Here is an 18887-nt window from a genome sequence, read left to right as displayed (position 1 = left end):
TGGCATTCACCATGCTCTCAACAAGTCACTGTGAATTAGTGATGAGTGAATATTCTGAGGTATCCAGAAGGTACATGCAGGACAGCTTTTCCCACATGATGTATGCTTTTGTTTTTTTAAAAGGGAATATTCATGAGAGGAAGGTTTGACCCAAAATGCTAAGAAAAAAAGGAAGTTATATATTTTAACAAAAAGGAAGAGCAAATGTTTCCATCTCTTTGAAAATAAACAATTGTATGGACAGCACGTGTCTTCTGGATCATGAATCATGTATGCTATAGGATATTTGTCAGTTCACGCTCTTACTATATGTGCTACGCAGGCACGTGCATGTTGGGATTCTCCGATTTATCTGGACAACTCCAGATTCATCATGGGGAGGGCTCCAATGGATATGACAAAGATTCTTTCATTGGTAACTCTGGCAGGTGAAGTGGAGTAATTAGTGGGCATCTAAACTAGAATTTTGAGCATCCATTTTGTACAGGTGACCTAGGTCATAATGCAATCTGTGTTAATGTACCTGAAGCTTATGGGAATAGAGCAGGAAGAGATTCTTCTAAGTATGTCTAACTGTGGACATGGTCAATACACAAAATTCAGTCATCAGTGTTCCGTTAGAGCAGCAACCTGCGAGATACAGATCACCGTTTCAAGTCCGTCACTTCTTTACATTCAGTTGTTTCTGCACATGGATTAAGTACATGGTTCTGTTCACCACACTATTACAATTCACTCGTTGAAATGCTCCTAGGAAGTATTCAACTGGATCAACATTTTCCTTTCCATTTTTAGGGCAATGCCTTCCAAATGCACAGTGCCAAATTTACACTAATCCTTGTTTTAAAGGCTGTTGAAATAATCCCATCAATTCTCGCAATTCCTAGGCTCACTGGACCCTGTTCTCACCTAGTTTAACTTCCGCATTTTCCGTCAGCAAGACATTTTGACCTTTAATATCTCGATGAATCACTTTATGCTGGTGCAGGTGACTCAGCCCCTGGAATGAGAGTTAACAGGAACATAAGCCAAGGTGCAAATAAACTGTTTGGAATGAAAGTGATCCCTCCAACAATTAAAATTCACCCAGAGATACTGCCGAAGTGACATTTGTGTCTTTCATATGTTCATGGTGCTTTCCACCCTGTAGGTAACTGATGGGTATAAACTGATATGTCCTTGTAGTGCAAGGGGATGTGTTAAGTAAAATATTTGCAAATCAGAGCTGATATCAGGAGCCACAGAGCTATATAAGTTTCACAGAATACAAGTTAACACAATGAAAAGGTAAAGACTGCCTATATGAGCCAGTATGTAACAGAAACATCTACACAGAATCTCTCTCCAGAAAACTTAACCTAATTTAACTGAATTCCTACTTTGGGGGGCAATATTTGAATTTAAATGTTAAAACTTGTCTTCTGTTACACTATTTTAATTAAGCACAATTAAGTATTTCTAAGACCAGCCAAAAAATTTTCCATTGACTTTAGCCAATGTGGCTCACATAAAAGGAAAACAATTTTTATTTCCTTTGTTGGCAGTTGTCGCTGAAATTTGTCATGCTTTATGATATTTCCAAGCATGCACTGATTATATGTGATAATTAATCAGTCACATCCAAACTGGATTGCATGCCATTTTCTCATGAATTACTCTCATTTGGGTTTCATTGTGGTACAGACTTACTCTAAGGTAGTCACATATGCTTCAGATAAATTATAACCTAAAGGAATCTAGAATTATAGCTTTCAAACAATTTATGTAATGCTACTATTTACTGATTCTTGGTATTGGGTATCCAAGTATTGTCATTTTATTATTTTTGATTTTCAGTTTTTAATTTCTACAACAAAATTAGGAACACGGCACAAAGACAAAACTAAGAATCTAAATTCCTTTGTGGGAGAAATTCCATGTGGGAGTGCAGATATCCGAAAACATTCATGCATCCATGTAGGACACCAGCAAACAGAAGCCGTGACATAGGGCACTGTAAGGCACTGGGTGTGGGTGTTAAACCATTGCATTTCTTGCCTTGTCCATTTGGCTATGGGTAGGCCTCAAACAAATTGAGATCCATTTTTTTCACAACATAGGAACACTCCATAAACATTGAACAGAGGCGCTTGGGATTCCCGTGCCACCTTCGCCACCAGAATTGGTGGAAGCAGGTAACAGAGCGTAGACGTAAGGCAGCCACAGGCTGCGTTCCACATGCTCACACGATGCTCGCAGGGTCCTTCCTGAAACGGCTACAGGTGATCAGACATCCTCCAGAGAGTCACCATACCTGCAAGGCTGCTACCACTTGGGATACAAGCAGGCTCTCAAAGGCATATCTTGGACACACAGTGAAAAACAGTTTTAACCTTTGTTCCATTCAGACGGCAGTGCTCATAAGTTAATAACTACCGACCAGAGTAGTTAAGGTGGCTCAGCAGACACACAGAAGGCTCCGTGTGAGTAGCAACAGATAATCAGTCTGAGTGACCTGGAGATGCCCAACCACTGTCTCCCTGAACTGAGCTGGCAAAGCAAATACTACCCTACTGTGAGACTGCCCGATTGTGCAATTTGTGGGCAAAACTGGACACATGCACATAATCGAGTCCAGTAATTCGAGTGACTGAAGTGATTAAATCTCAAAGAATTTTTTTTTAAAGCAGAATCAGTTAACTGGGTTGTAAGTAGAAGGAGGACTAAAGTCTACAGTCCTTACAGACTTTATGTGATGGGAAGGAATTGCACCGTCATTTATAACAAATAAGTTAAAAACTTTGTCCAATGGATGAAGTAAGCAATCAAAATATCTCTTAACCCATTTGATAAGTGGGACACTGTCTTTATGATTTTTGTCTTTATGATCTTAAACAAGATCTCTAATTGGAGACGTGGGTGAAAAGGAAACTCTGGTTTGGGGAAGCTGCCCAGCATCATCCTCCACGTGGAAGTGTGCATGGTCTACCCTGACCAGCTCTCTTATTAGAGCAGACCTCCACACCCAACCAGCACCAGCACCATCAGAATAAACCTTTGGAGAGATTTCTGCTACACTACAGATTTCCACCAGAAGAGTAGAATACAATGCAACGCCTCCCAAGATACCACTGTTGCCTAAAGATGTTGCGAGCTGGACCACTCCCCACTTGTCACCTACCCGTAAGATCTCTCTGCAGATGTATGCGATCCACTCTTCTTTCAGCGTGTTCCCTTTCGTGTTCTTAATCAGGTCAGTGACAGAGCCAGCTCCGCAAAACTCCATCACCAGCTGGCAAAGGAAGCAAAGAAGCCATTATGATTACACTGGACAGCTTCCACACAATTGGGATAAGAAAGTACACAGCATTCCATCTGCCTCTTAGGCATACCATTCCTGCAAGAAGAAGTGACCATAAATCAATATATAAAACAGAAACTAGTACCTTAATTTCTTTCCAAAATGACAGAAAGAAATGACTGTTTTTCAACCTGGAAGTTATGATTCGATATGGGGGTGGGCGGGAATCTCTATATTCTTTTTTTTTTTTTTTTTTTTTTTTTTTTTTTTAATGGTAGCAAGTAGGTGGCTTAGACAAAGTTGAGAACAACAGTTCTCTAGGCAATCCCAAGTTAGGACAATACAAGTGCACACTGTTTATGTTATTGGTTTGCAAGTAACACTGTAAGCTGTCAGAGCGGGGACTGTCTGTTTTTAATTAACTTCAGCAAATGTTCCCAGGAGGTTTGAACATATCAAATAAATTCAATAAACAATAAACTCTAATTTAGCACCTTTCATCCAAAAAGCTCCAAGCACTCTATAAATACAAACTCATTACAGTACTCAGCAACTCTATAAAATAGGCAGAGAAGCAGCACTGCCCTTACTTAACCGGGAAGGAGAGATTAGAAGAGGGAAAGCAATCTGCGCTTTCACATTCATTTTCTAGGCTTCAGACTATGAATCCAATCCCAGCTTTTCTGCTGTTAAAAAATAGTCTTCAATAAAAGTCACCTTATTAGGTACTTCTATCACTTTTTTTTTGTAATTACATGAAAAGAATTCAGAATAACCAGCAATCAGTTCCTGACTTGACACAAGAGAAAGAACTCAAACGGAGCCATAATGAAGCCACCGTGATGGTTTTGGCTTTGTCCCAGTGTACATTTCTGACATCAGCACTACGTCAAGAGGTCCTAAAAAAACACCCAGCAGGCTGCAAAATCTTCAGGCAGAAATGTTTTCTGTTTTTCCATATGCCTCCCAGAAACTCATATTATGAATGAATTTCCAGTCCCCATTCAGACTTGACTTTGATGATGCCACAAGGGCAGGGGAAGCCCTCCCAGTCTCTCCAGCAAGCCACTGGAGGTCTTGTCATCTCAAAGTCAGTGAAAAATTGGAATTAAAAGATCATTTCAGTGCCAAATTTTTTTTTAAAAATCCATGTCCACAAGTCTAAGACACTTTTGTGGGGGAATTGGAAAAATGCCTCAATAGACTCCATTCCAAGCAGTTAAGAGTTGGAAAATTACCACATGTAATAGCTAGGAATCCATCAAAGATAACAGAAGTATGTAAAAATGCCTCAGGAATGAGACTGTAAAGGTGGGATTGGTAAAAATAACTGAACTATCCAGATACACACTAAATATGCTGAACTAAATACAATCACACAGTTACCCTCAAAAATAATATAAGGCATTGTTAGAAATAGAATCAACTTCTTATTTTGATAATTGGCAAGGAAGGGGAAATAATCAGAAGTGTATCTTAGCTTAGTTACATGAATTTTACCACCGAGTAATTCCATCATAAGAGAGGGAAATCTCTTCATAAAATGTAGGCATGCCACCTAACAAATGATGACAGGAAGGGGCCGGCACTGTGGTGCAGTAGGTTAATGCTCTGCCTGCAGCACCGGCATCCCATATGGGTGCCGGTTCGAGTCCCAGCTGCTCCTCTTCCTATCCAGCTCTCTGCTATGGCCTGGGATAGCAGTAAGAGATGGCCCAAGTCCTTGGGCCCCTGCACCTGCGTGGGAGACCTGGAATAAGCTCCTGTCTTCGGATCGGTGCAGCTCCGGCTGTTGCAACTAAGAGTTCAACAAATTGTATGAAAGAAAAAACTGCTCCTCAACAGTCAAGAGGAGGGCTGTTCAAAGACACTGCGTCTCGAAGTTGATTTCACTTTTTTTAAAGAAGCATTTTTTAGAAACTTAATTAACTTTAAAGAACCCAAGAATGACACATCTTTTGCAAGTACTTAGCCATAACTATAACTTAGGAGACATAAGAATATCCTCCACTGTATACACTAAAACGAAGTAAATCTCTGAGAACAAGTTTTACTATTAACTCTCATAATACAACTCTTTGAGGACAGAGGTCCTGCATGGGGAGTCCTGCACAGTGACTTCTGTTGTTAATTTAACAATTAACAATCTTATGTATGATGTCAGCGATCACCCGAGGCTCTTGACATGCGCTGCCTAGACTATGGAAGTCTTCGTATCCACGTACTCCATCAGTATTCAGGCAACACCATAAGAAAAGTGGAAGTTCTCCCCTCCCTTCGGAGGAAAGTATATCCTGCTTTGATGACCACTTTATAAAGAACTCTTAAAACCCAGCAACAGAAAGCCAAGCAACCCACTTGAAAAAAACAGGCAGAGGACTGGAATAGATTATTTCTCTAAAGATCCACAAGTGTCTAACAATCATACGAGAACATGGCTAATGTCAATAGTCATTAGGAAAATACAGATGAAAACAAACCACTTTACATCCACTAAGATGTCTACAATTTTTTAAAATAGAGAAATCAGTGTCGTCATAGATTCCTGATGGGAATGGAAAGTGGTAGTGTCACTACAGCAACATTTTGTGGGTTCCTCAATAAATAAAACATAGAACTAACATAGGACTTGTAATTCCACTTCTACATACATATTCAAAGAGCTTAAAATAAATGTTCACATAAAACTTGGACATGAACGTTCAAAGTAGCCCTATTCCTAACAGACACAAGGTAGAAATAACCAAAATGCCCATCCACAGATGAATGGATAAACAAAGCATGCCATATCAATGCAATGGAATACGATCCACTCACAGGAAAGAGAGGCACCTTTGCACAAAACAGCGTGGCTAAATGGTGACTGTTCGGTGAAAGCAGCTAGAAACCAGGGCTGCATGCGATAGGACACCATTTATATGAAATATTCCAAATAGGCAACTCCAGGGAGATTGCAGATTAGTGGCTGCTAGGCATTGAGGCTAAGGAAAATGGGAGCGACTGCTTAATGGGTCTGCAGTTTCCTCTTGTGGAGATGAAAGGTTCTGTCCCTGCTTGTAGCACAGCATTGTGAATATGCTCAATGCCACTGAAATCCAACATTTCTAAAGTACTTAAAGGTTAGGTAAAGAGCCCCACTGTGGTGCAGCAGGTTAAGCTGCCACATGCAATGCTGGCATCCCACATGAACGCTGGTTAAAATCGCAGCTGCAGGAGCCTCTGTTGTGGCACAGCAGGTAAAACCATTGCCTGCAGCACTGGCATCCCATATACGCACTTGTTGGGTCCCAGCTGCTCTATTTCCGATCCAGCTCTCTGCTATGGCCTGGGAAAGCAGTAGAAGATGATACAAGTCCTTGGGTTCCTGCACCCACCTGCAAGACCTGGAAGAACCTCCAGGCTTCTGGCTTTGGATCAGCCCAGCTCCAGCCGTTGCAGCCATTTGGTGAATGAACCAGAGGATGGAAGACCTTCCTCCCTCTTTCTCTCCCTCCCTCCCTCTCTCCCTCTCTCTCTCTGCCTTTCAAATAAGTAAATCTTAGGAAAAACAAAATTCTGTCTGCACCACTTCTGATCCAGCTCCCTGCTAATATACCTGGGAAGTAGAAGATAGTCCAAGTGTTTGAGTGGCTGCCACCCACGTGGGAGACATAGATAAAGTTCTAGGTTCCTGGCTTTGGCCTGACCCAGCCCTGGTTGTTGCAGGCATTTGGGGAGTAAACCTGTGGATGGAATCTGTCTCTCTCTTACTCTCTAAGTCCACCTTTCAAATAAATAAAGCTTTAAAAATAAATAAAATTTAGGCAAATTTTATATTTTGTGTATTGCATCAGAATTTTTAAAAATCATATAAATTTCTTTCAAAATAATTCTAGAAGGGAAGAAGAAGATGAGTAAGTGCATGGAATGGGATTAACCATTGATTAAGGATTTTATGTTAGTTTGGAGGAAAATGAGTGTTCACTAAAATGTTCTGTCTGCTTTCATGTGTTTTGTGTCTCCTCCAAAATACAAAGCTAAAGAAAATCCCACCAGGTAGCAAGCTGGGAAACACCAGCAGGATGGGCCAAAGAAATATTCTTGGACAGAATGAAAAGACTTATTTTCTAAAGTGAGCAAAATGTGTTTTGTGCCCTTTCTCCAAATCCCATTTTGAAAAACACAGTGACCAGACCTCCTTCAAATGCATCCATTGCTCTCTATCAGCTGGAGAAATGTCCCACTACTGAGCTCTATTAGGCCACGTAATTACAGTTCCCAAGGAACACGGTGGAAGCCCAGTGACTCCAGTCTTTCAAAATTAGATTGGACAAAATACTTTCAAATATTCAGTAGGAGACAATCCTACTGAAGCCAGGCACTAATGTCAGTGATTTCTATAATTTGCTTCTCCATTCAACTCCAGCTGAAGGCTGCTAAATTCTTTTCATCTCACTATGGAACAAAATGATTGTTAAATTATGTAATAGGATTTAAAAAAAAGAGAAATAAAGGAACCAATGCTTGCTAGCAATGGGTTCCTGCAGCCACACAGCAACATGGATAATTACTGCCACCACGCAGCAGGGACCCTCCCTCTCCTAAGTAACCCCATCACATTAATAAACAGCAGCAGGGCTCAACATGCCAAGCCCAGCAGCGAGAAGTCAATAATTTCACATCTTACAAGTAAGAAATAATGGATCATTAATATTCTCCCCAAAAGCAAGTTCCCAAAGAACGTATACTGGGGCGATAGCACTTGGTAACATTTCCTGAGAACTTAGCACACGCCAGGCACTGGGTTAAGTGATTTATCATTGTTGTTCTGTTAGTTCTGCTTCTCCCCCACTCCTTAATTCCCCTATCTTTATTTATTTGGAAATAGAGCTTAGTTATGGTCTGCAGCTTTATTCATAACATGCACTCATTAAACAACTGGAGCAGAGTTAACAGTATCTTGTTCTCTCAGTTGTAAGCCATATGACCTTGAGCATGTTCCCTAACCACCCTGGGCTCAGCAACACTCCCTCCCTACCAACTACTACGATAAAATATAGAATTCCAACATCAGCTCTGTAGGTTTGACGTAAACACGGATTGTGCCAATGGATATAAAGCTCCCAGCAGCCAGAAATCTCAAAAAATACTTATAATGTAGTCATTCGTTAGTTCGCTTGCATTTATTAAAAAGCAACAAGGAAGAGTTCCCAACTCAGAAGACAGCACCGATGGCTCCTTAAGTCTGCGTCACTTGGATGGGCAAGCAGGAGGGCTGAGGGATGGGGGTAAAGGGAGCTGGGATCACGGGTCTCCAATACCTCTATCCACAGAAGAATATCAAGGACATGGGCGTTCTTTCCAAGTCTGCATCCCACAGCAAGACAATGACATGGTAGAATATTCCAGAAAATGGGTCCTTCTACTTGGAAGGCATTGGTGATAGAGGTTAAAAGGAATTTCACACTAAGAAATCCTCTCTCAACACCACCTAAAGCAACTGGGTCAGAAGCTGAAACAAACACCCATGGGAAGGGAGACAGAGGGCTAGGCCATGGGTGGGAAGGGCAAGTGCTCAGGCACAGTGGGGCTGGGGGCTGGGGGCCAAGCGATTCAGAGAAGCTCGCAGTGCACCACAGCCCAATGATTAAGGACAGGGATTGCTTGGTTACCTAGACATGGGCAGTTATCTCTATTGAGGTTAAAAAAAAAAAAAGATTGAGTTTTTAAAACAAAGAGTTCTGACATATTTCATGCATCTGCACGGATCACTGTCACACAGCTTTGTCAGCTGTCTCACATTTCTGACAAGCAGGACGTTTTCTCTTGGAGGCTGGGGGAGGCAGAGGTATTCTTGTGCCTTCCTGGGCTTCTCCATCTTTGGGGACAGTACTTTGGCTTCAGCAGATGCCAGTCTCCCGAGCTCCTCTTCCTGCACAGGGGAGGGGCCTTCAGAGCAAAGTCACCCAGTGTGGCCACTTCTAACCTTCCTCTCCCATCTTCAATAACTCTAACAAGAATTCGTAAACAATTTGTTTCGTTTACGATTTGAGAAGCAGGGATAGAGACACAGATAGAGAGGTCTTGATGAGTTGGTTCAATGTCCCAATGCCTGCAATAGTCAATAGTCAGGGCTGGGGCAGGCCAAAGCTGGGAGCCAATACCTGAATCCAATCCCCCCACTTGGATGGCAGCGACCCCACCACTCTAGCCATCACCACTGCTTCCCAGCATACACACCAGCAGGAAGCTGGAGTTGGAAGCAGAGTCAGGACTCGAAGCTGGACACTTCAGTACGGACCACGAGCACCCCAAGTGGCGTTCAAACTGCTAGGCCGATGCCCGCCTCACTGAACAAATTTTAAAAGCATATTCCTAAGAGGCAGTCTGTGAGACTCACATGATCTTGGGGGTCCCTAAGCACTTACTCACGTGCTAGTTAAATGGTTTTAAGTTGCTGTTACAAGAGATAAGGCCATAAGATATTATCTTTAACCTGCAGGCACTAGCCCAGAATATCCTGACAGCCACCCATTCCTCCCAAACCTTAATCGTCAGTTACTCATAAGAATAAACAACTATGAACAGTTCCTGTCTATTTTGCAGTGCAAGGATGGCGGGAGGCAGGGGTGAGGAGGATAGACTGGGACCAGGAAAGTCTTCCCAACAATGAGCGGGTTGTCTACACCAAGCAGTTAGAGGCGCCCCTCAAAAAAAGGCAGGAGAGGGGCTGGCAATGTTGTGGGGGGGCAGTGGGTTGAGCCACAGTCTTGATGCCAGCATCCCATAGGGGTACCCTCAAGTTCTAGTTGCTCTCTGAAGTGCCTGGCAAAGCAGCGGAAGATACTTGTGCCCCGAACTCATGTGACAGACCCAGATGGAGTTCCAGGCTCCTGGCTTCAGCCAGAGACCAGCATCTCTGCAAAGGAGATGCCTTTGAGCCAGTAGGTCCAGAAACAGCAGTGAACAGCAGCAAGCGCACAGGACGGTTTGATCACGTGTGGCTAGCAACAGCCACAGAGCTCCTCTGCACCACTTGCAAAGAGTAAACAAAACCCAAGCTCAGCAACGTGGTTACAGAAGGAGGCTTCTTCCCCAAGGGTAGTTTAAGTCTCTCAATAAAAAACATGAAATACGAAATGCAAAAATTGGTAGGTAGACATGCAGATATATTTAGCATTTCAATCAAGTGAATGAAGAAAAGTAGAACTGTGGGGAATTTCAAATTTGAAAAGTAACCACAACAGTCTTCTGCATTCATTTAAAAATGAGCAGGTATGTTAGGGAAATGAGCCACACACAGGAAGACCCACGTGATCACACTCATGTGCAATCTAAAAATTTAATCTCAATGAGGTTGAGGGTAGAACGGGGATTACCAGAATCTGGGGAGAAACAAGAGGCGTGTGTTGGGGAAAGGCTGAGTCAGGCAGGCTAAGTGACTGTTAGACAGCTCTGGTGTTCCATTGCCCAGCAGGGTGAGTATAGGAAATACCCTACTGCGTACTTGCCGACGAAAACACAGAAGGATTCTGAATGCTTTCAGCATAAGGAAATAGCAAAGGTTTGAGGATATATTCACCCTGATTTGACATTTTATGATGTGTATGTGTATCAAAACATCACACTGTACCCCATAAATATGTACAATTTTAATGTGTCAGTTAAAATTTTTAATTACAAAAAATTAAAACGCAAAGAACTCTTTGGTTTCGGAATTTTAGGCTGTAAAAAGAGATCTTTGAACTATAAATCCTACATTTTCTGAGTAGTTTAAAAAAAAAAGAGTCCCAAGGATGTGCAGTGTCCCAAGCCTTGTCAATAAAGTGTCTGGCTAATGAACAACTTTATACTTTGAGAATGACAATGGTATTTGGACCCACTGAGCCAACTGCTATTTTTAGGAAGCCTGCCCGCAGGCCAGGCCCACTGAAAACTCTCCCAGTTGCTTACGTCTGAGGAGCAGACAAGACATCTCAGAGTCAGCGTGACAGCATTCAGGGAAAACACTGGAGAACAGAGCTGCAGCTTGTGTTCAGCGCCTGGACTCAAACTTCACAGCGACTCCGCAGCCTGGGTGTGGTAGGAGTAAATCATCACATGTCCGTGCTTTCTCCCCCAGAGCCTCAGTCATAGAAATTAACCCTAAAGGTGTTAAAAAAAAGTCACACCTCTGCACCTCAGAATGTTACACTCCAACAGAATTTGGGGTGCAACCAAGGGAGCAAGTTTTCAGACAAAATAAAAACAAGAAAAGAAAAAAAAGTGTAAGTCTTACAGCATTCAGGACTAAACATCGTGGCAGCTGAGGAGGCTGAGAAGAACTTAAGCAGGATCATACACTTTGCCTCAAAATTCATCTAAAAAATGGCCCAGAAGGGTTGCATGGACCATTTGCAAAATAACTTTGTCTTACAGGAAATGAAACTGTTCCAATGAAATTCTTCAGTGTAGAAGAAATAAATTTCACATTTTTTGCAAAGAATCAATTATTCATAAGATGACTCCATGAAAAGTTGAACTCAGTACCAGTTACAAGGAATTAGTTTCAGTGTAGCTTTAGATGGAGAGCTAAGTAATTTACATTCTGTCTCTCCAAGACATGCAACGGGGCAGCTCTGAGACTGGGAGACTGTTTACCACACTTCTCTTGCCCTTTTTAGGGGAAATTTTAGCAATTTCCACTCACAAGGAATAAGATTCAATCACTTCTCCAGACACATGACCTAGCCTCTACATATAACGGAAGGGAGTTCTTTAGTTATAAAAATAACAAACTGATTAAAACAATAAAAAGAACCTTTATATGTAACACCTGGAACTAAGAAGAGAAATTTTAATTAATAGGTCAAAAGAATTGAGATGGATGAGTTTTTAATGGCATAACCTGCAGCACTTAAACCATAAAATAACCAAACATGGAGCAGACATGATTTTTGACAAGCAAAGGTGTCACAGCAATGTAAACCCAAAATATACTCCTAGTGGACACAGATCTGGGGTTGTGGTCAACATGAAAATTCTATTAAAAAAACTCTCATTTGGTATGTGAGTTCATGTTTTACTTTGAGATGATCTTTATTTTTTTTAAGATTTATTTCTTTGAAAGGCAGAGTGACAGAGAAGAGACAGAGAAGAGAGAAATCTTCTATCTGCTAGTTTACTTCTCCAGAAGGCCCCAAATAGCCATCGCTGGGTGCTCCTTCATGGTCACCCCTATAGGTGGCAGGGGTCCAAGTACTTGGGCCATCATCTGCTGCTTTCCCAAGAGCATCAGCAAGGAGCTGGATCAGAAGTGGAGCAGCCAAGGCTCTACCCAGTACTCTGACATGGGGTGCTGCCATTTAAACAGCACCTTAACCTGCTGCACCACAAAGCCAACCCCAGGAGCTGATCTTACACAGGTCCCGGAGAAGCCAAGCAAATGCATGGAACTGAGTGTGTGTGGAAAGCAACAAGCATGCTGGGGTCTCTGGTGGAGACTGAAATGGAGTGGGCCCTCTAAACAGCTGGCATCCTGCTCCAACATTTGGCTGCTGTTTGGAATTTCAGGCCCAGTATTTCTAGACCATTTGATTTCTTAAAACTTTTCAAGTAATCCATATGAAACTGCTCTGTTTTTTCTATTGTTGGCATAATTAAAACTCTACCACCTTATGTGAACCTAACTGAACATATTTAGCCTCTGGGTTGCCAGTGTGCAAACTCAGACCTAGTCCAACATGATCATTTTTATAAGGTAAAAACCAAAGGCAAGCACACTGTCTCTGCCAGCTGAAGTCTAGTCTCAGGATTCCAGGGTCAGGTTGCCGCCAACTGCTGGAATATTTGCCCCTAAGATGCCAACTATATAATTTCTTAACTCCTATTCTGCTGTCTACAGCATGATAGTCTAAGGAATGGCTTATTGGGCCATTACAGTACAATAATCTGCTGTCTGTCTTGACTACTCCAAGTTTTGGGAGCTAGCTAGAAAATACTGTCTATTTTAAAATGATTTATTTATGTATATAGGTACATACCTATAAGGCAGAATGAGAAACAGAGATCTATCTGCTGATTCACTCCTCAAATGGCTGCAATACCTGGCACTGGAGCCAGTGCAGGCCAAAGCCAGGAACTAGGAACTTTATCTAGGTCTCCGACATGGGTGACAGCGACCCAACTACTTACACCATCTTTTGTTGCCTACCCAGGCACATCAGTAGGAAGCTGTATGGGAAGCAGAGCAGCTGGGACTCAACCGTGCTCTGAGATGGGATGCCAGCACTGTAAGGGGCAGCTCAGCCCGCAGTGATACAATGCTTGCCCCAGAAATTATCTCCTTGTACAAGGTATTCTAGCCCTGTGATGGTTAGGGCGATATCAAAAGAGACAGCAAATCACATGTGACTCTGCACTCTAATTTTAGAGAAATTAAGCCCATTTAATAGAGAGGACATCTCACTCACTCCCTGTGTCTGAACTGCACGCAGCAAAATTGAAAACCTCTTGCTCCTGAGATGCAGCAGAATGAGATGGAAATGTTGTGTCACAGCTCGCCTTGTTTCCCAAAGATTGGAATCTTTATTGAAAGAGCTCCCTTTTTTGATTTCCGGACCAGGCCCTGAGCGGTTGATAAAGGAGAATTACTTGGCCATTATCAGAAGTGGCTGAATTTCCACAAAGAGCTGGAACTAAACAAGAGTTTATCTCTACAAGACTGATAGAATTCGCACAGCTTATGATTCAATCAGACACCTGAAACAGCACATGCACCGGCTGGAGGGATACGGCCAACCTCTGTCCCTTAGTCACAGCAAAAGAACCATCTGGGGAATAGCTCACATTGTCTGAATACAGGGAATAAATTTTAGGAAATGTCTTTGGCTGCCATAGGCCATGTCTCCATATAGTCTATGATATTTTTATATAAATGTAATCCTGATAAAATTCAAATAGTCAACCATCAGTGATGTTTACAATTAATTAATGAAGCATTCCCCAAAAGTTTCGTGCACTTTCAAGATGTATCTTTCAGATTTCACAATAACCCTATTAGCAGCTAACTGATCTACTGTTCTCTTCAAATACTAAGAAACTGAGGAATGAAGATCAAAATGAAGGCAAAGTAAACTTATTGAAACGCAAAGCTTCAACCCTGTTTGGAAAACCCACCTTTGGTATCAGCACTATTTTTCATGACCAAAAGAAGAATGCAGAGTTTAAGGGCTAGATTCTGGTACCAGACAGCATGGGGTTAGCTAGCACACACTGGCTTCACCAAGGACTAGCAGTCATATTTTGGACACTTTTCTTAACTTCTCTGAGCCAAATTTTCTCATACGTCAAGTAAGGATAATAATACGCATTCATTTGTAAAGTGGCCATAAAGATCTAATGAAATAATATGACAATGTAAACAAACAGTCTTGGCATGTGATAAGCAGGTGACAAATACTGCTGACCATTATTCTGATGACACAGAATGCCCCACAACTAGTGAATCAGAGCCTTGCAGTTAAGTATGCATTATACTCTATACTCACACTCACACTCCTCCAATATTGCCATCTGATGTTAATTTCCTATTATGTTTCTGTATTGCCCTTACTTGTCCAAATTCTTCCTTTTTTTTTTTTTTTTTTTTTTTTTTTTTTTTTTGACAGGCAGAGTGGACAGTGAGAGAGAGAGACAGAGAGAAAGGTCTTCCTTTTGCCGTTGGTTCACCCTCCAATGGCCGCCGCTGCCGGCGCGCTGCGGCCGGCGCACCGCGCTGATCCGATGGCAGGAGCCAGGAGCCAGGTGCTTTTCCTGGTCTCCCATGGGGTGCAGGGCCCAAGCACTTGGGCCATCCTCCACTGCACTCCCTGGCCACAGCTGAGGGCTGGCCTGGAAGAGGGGCAACCGGGACAGAACCCGGCGCCCCGACCGGGACTAGAACCCGGTGTGCCGGCGCCGCTAGGTGGAGGATTAGCCTAGTGAGCCGCGGCGCCGGCCCCTGACTTTCTCATTGCATAGAAGTACAACTGGAAAAAGAAATGAGACTCTTATCCTGAGGATCCTTTCCATAGCTTCTGTCTCATCCCTGGAGATACAGCAGCTACTGGACAACTGTTACCGGGATGGTTGGGACACTGTGCAGGGACGTGGGTCTCACAGGTGCTGGGCCCTCAGTCTTCCAAACAGAGAAGAATATGCGGCCCGTAAGCACCACACATTTTGTCCCTGCATTCACCTACAAGTGGGGAGAATGGGATATGCAGGGCTCTACCCTCTGCGGGCAGGGTTGGAAGGCTCACTACCTGCAAAACCTCTTTACCAAGTTCAGGAAGGGCATGAACTTACTAAAACAGTCTCCACACTGGTCTCCTTGCTCTGTCCTTACCCACAGCCACTCTGCTCTCAACCCAGCAGCCTCCAGGACCTTTTCATCCTGTGGATCGGGTCTCGTTGTGGCACCACCAAAGCCTTCCAGTGGCTCTCCCACCTCCCACACGGTAAGAGCTCAGGTCTCTGCCATGGCTGTAAGGCCGTACGATCTGCTCCCACACTCTCACTGTTCCACTTTCCGTGGCCTTCAGAGAACACCAGGCCTCGAACGTCCTTCCCCGAGTCATCTTCAGCAGGGCTCCTACTGAACACTGCACTCATCGCTGTGTCTTAGTTCGGGCTGCTGTAACGCAGCACCATAGACCAGCAGCTCATAGACAAGTTACTGTTTCTCATGGTTCAGGAGGCCGAAAATCTTTGACTAGGGTGCCAGTAGGGTCAAGTTCTTGTGAGATCCTCTGGGTACATACTGTTGACTTCTTGACTTTATTAAACTGATAAGAACAGATACTACACTTGATCTTAGCCAAAAGGCCGAGAAGCGATTGACTTCTTGACTTTATAAAGGCACTGGACCCACCCATGAGGGCTCCACTCTCATGAGCTGATCATCTCCCAAAGGCCCCGCCTCCTAGGATCCTCACAGGACGGGGTCAGGATCTCAACACACGAATGCCAGGGGAACAGAAATAGTCAGTCTAGCACATTGCAACCCTCACCTGCATGCCTCAGTAACCTTTCATTGTTCTAACAGGCACTTACCAGCTTTCAGTGTGCTTCAAAATTTTATTTATTATGTTTATTCACAGGGGCAAGTCCATCCAAATTGTTTCACGGTTTATTCTTTTGTTGTCATAGGGATCTCTCTCTCTTGAGAGGTACATAGTCATATTTATTTTTCTACTACTTTCCTTTTAAAAATATTTATTTGAAAGGCAGAGTTACAGAGAGGGAGGGAGGGAGGGAGGGAGGGAGAGAGAGAGAGAGAGAGAGAGAGAGAGGGAGAGACAGAGACAGAGACAGAGACAGAGACAGAGAGAGAGGTCTTCCATCCGCTGGTTCACTCCCTAGATGGCCACAATAGCCGGATCTGCATGGATCCAAAGCCAGGAGCCGCTTCCAGGTCTTCCCACACAGGTGCAGGAACCCAAGGACTTGGGCCATCTTCTACTGCTTTCCCCAGGCCATAGCAGAGAGCAGGATTGGAAGGGGAGCAGCTGAGACTCAAACCAGCACTGCAGGCAGCAACTTTACCTGCTACGCCACAGCACTGGACCCTCCTACTACTTTCATGGTTTTAAGTTTCATGTTTATGCATTCTATACATTGAAGGGCCATAATTATAAGGGCTATAACTTTTTCAGAAATCATATAAAATATACTATATCAACATGCTCATAAAATAGGTATATTTATCCTAAAGTACCATTTTATTTAAATCTGGAGAAGAAAATTTTGGGAAAAAAATCTCAATAGCTCCTTTCATTTGAAAAACTGAGTATTCAATATCAAGTAACATAAAAATCTTATTAGTGGTTTGAAATAGTATCACTGGAGCCATACAGTTTAGCACAGTTTTTGCCATAGAATAGGCATTGACAATTCTGTGAATTTTTCATGTTTGACATATACTAAGATCTCCAGAAAATGAGCAAGACAATAAATGGTTAAAAGAGCATTTTTAGAAACATTAAGACAAAGTGTCTGTTGGACAAAGGGTAGCTTGAGAGAGAATGAAAGAAGACATATAGGAAGGTACAGGAGAGGATAGAGGAGGACAGAGAGGAGAGAGGAGGAGAGAAGGGGAGGGGAGGGGAGGGAAAAAAAGGGAAGGGAAGAGAGGAGCCCAAGTGAGAGCGAACTATTCTAAGATATAAGCTTCCACTGAATTTCCAGGAGTGGTTATAAAACTGGCAATGGAAGGTCAAACCATAATGGTATTCTACATGGGCTGCAGGACTAAGCCAGTGCTATGGTGTAGCTGGTAATCGCCACTGCCTGCAGTGCCAGCATCTCATAAAGGCACCAGTTTGAATCCCAGCTGTTCCATTTCCAATCCAGCTCCCTGCTAATGTGCCTGGGAAAGCAGCAGAAGATGGCTCAAGTCCTTGGGCCCTGCATCAACCTGGGAGACCCGGAAGAAGCTCCTGGCTTTGGATCGGCACAGCTCCAGTCATTACGGCCAACTGGGGAGTGAACCAGCAGACAGAAGATCTTTCTCTGTCTCTCCCCCTTCCTCTCTTGTAACTTTGCTTTTGAAATAAATAAATACATCTTAAGAAAAAAAATACTAAGTGAATAAAAAATCCAGTGATAAAAATCAAGATCAGCAAATGCAATCTAGGGTAGGCAGAGCAGGAACAAGGTAGTGGTATTAATAGCCAACATAAGCGGAGCTGTCAATCAGGGATGTCTTAGCAGATTTTAAAGGAAAAGGACTGAGGTACACAGCTATGTGGATGAGGGGAAGCAGAAAAAGAAAAACAACATTTGCAGTGCGCCTACGTGCTATCAGATGCTATGTTTGGTGTTTTACTCATGGAGCTGGAATTTGCATTTGACAGTCACTCACACATTAGTGACAGGAGAAAGAATCAGATAGAACCTGGTTAGATGCTAGCTACACCACTGCTAGCTATATACCAGTAAGTACATAAACCGCTAGTAAACTTCAAGATCAAGTCAACTGGTCTTGGGTTTGTTTACTTACCTTATCTGTAAACCTTAGTTCTGTCATTCAAGAAATGAAGATAGTAATTTCTATCTCAAAAAATGTAATAAATGATATAATTCATAAAAAGTAAATAGCATGTTGCCTAAAATATGGTAAAAATGCAACAAATGGCTGTCAATCAGTGGGGGGAAAAAACAAAGAATTTAACAACTGGCTTTAGAGATGACCCATGTTAAAGGAGAGAAGAAAGATTTGGAGATACTGAGAAGATTGAGATCTGAGAAATCCCAAGGAAGAAAACCTTGAAAATACAATGTCACAGAAATCATGGGACCAAGAGCTTCAGAGAAGCAGTTACTTCATCAAGTTTAGCAATGAGGATAAAGAAATGGACCACTCAGCCTTGATCTTCACGTAAGGAAAGCAAACGTGGACAGTGCTACATACCCAAAGCTGGTCATCCATGCCGGGCGGGTTCTTCTTGATAAAAGCACCATAGTACGTAGCAATATTCCGGTGATGAGAATATTTCTTCAACATGTTAATTTCTTGTTTGATTTCTTCCTCTTCATCCTGCATTAGAACCACATATATTCTGTCATGAAAATCCATTGACTTACTGGATTCTGTTCTACACTATCT

General features: G+C 42.7%; 1 protein-coding gene and 1 pseudogene across 12 annotated transcripts in view; both read right to left on the bottom strand.

The window, feature by feature from the left end:
* The window catches only part of TNIK (TRAF2 and NCK interacting kinase), a 399091-nt gene that overhangs the window by 126374 nt on the left and 253830 nt on the right, over positions 1-18887 (bottom strand). For all 12 annotated transcript variants that reach the window (XM_017346916.3, XM_017346919.3, XM_017346917.3 and 9 more), the window contains exons 4-6: positions 18693-18818; positions 3161-3271; positions 910-1000 (exon numbers count right to left, since the gene is read on the bottom strand). In XM_017346916.3, coding sequence (XP_017202405.2) covers positions 910-1000; positions 3161-3271; positions 18693-18818 — 328 coding nt within the window. The remainder of the gene's footprint in view (positions 1-909; positions 1001-3160; positions 3272-18692; positions 18819-18887) is intronic.
* On the bottom strand, positions 15965-16117 carry LOC127483118 (U2 spliceosomal RNA; annotated as a pseudogene).

The sequence above is a fragment of the Oryctolagus cuniculus genome, chromosome 4, assembly GCF_964237555.1.
Source record: "Oryctolagus cuniculus chromosome 4, mOryCun1.1, whole genome shotgun sequence".
Lineage (NCBI taxonomy): Eukaryota > Metazoa > Chordata > Mammalia > Lagomorpha > Leporidae > Oryctolagus > Oryctolagus cuniculus.
Note: the sequence above shows the minus strand (reverse complement) of the source record. Positions and strands in the feature narration are given on the sequence as shown.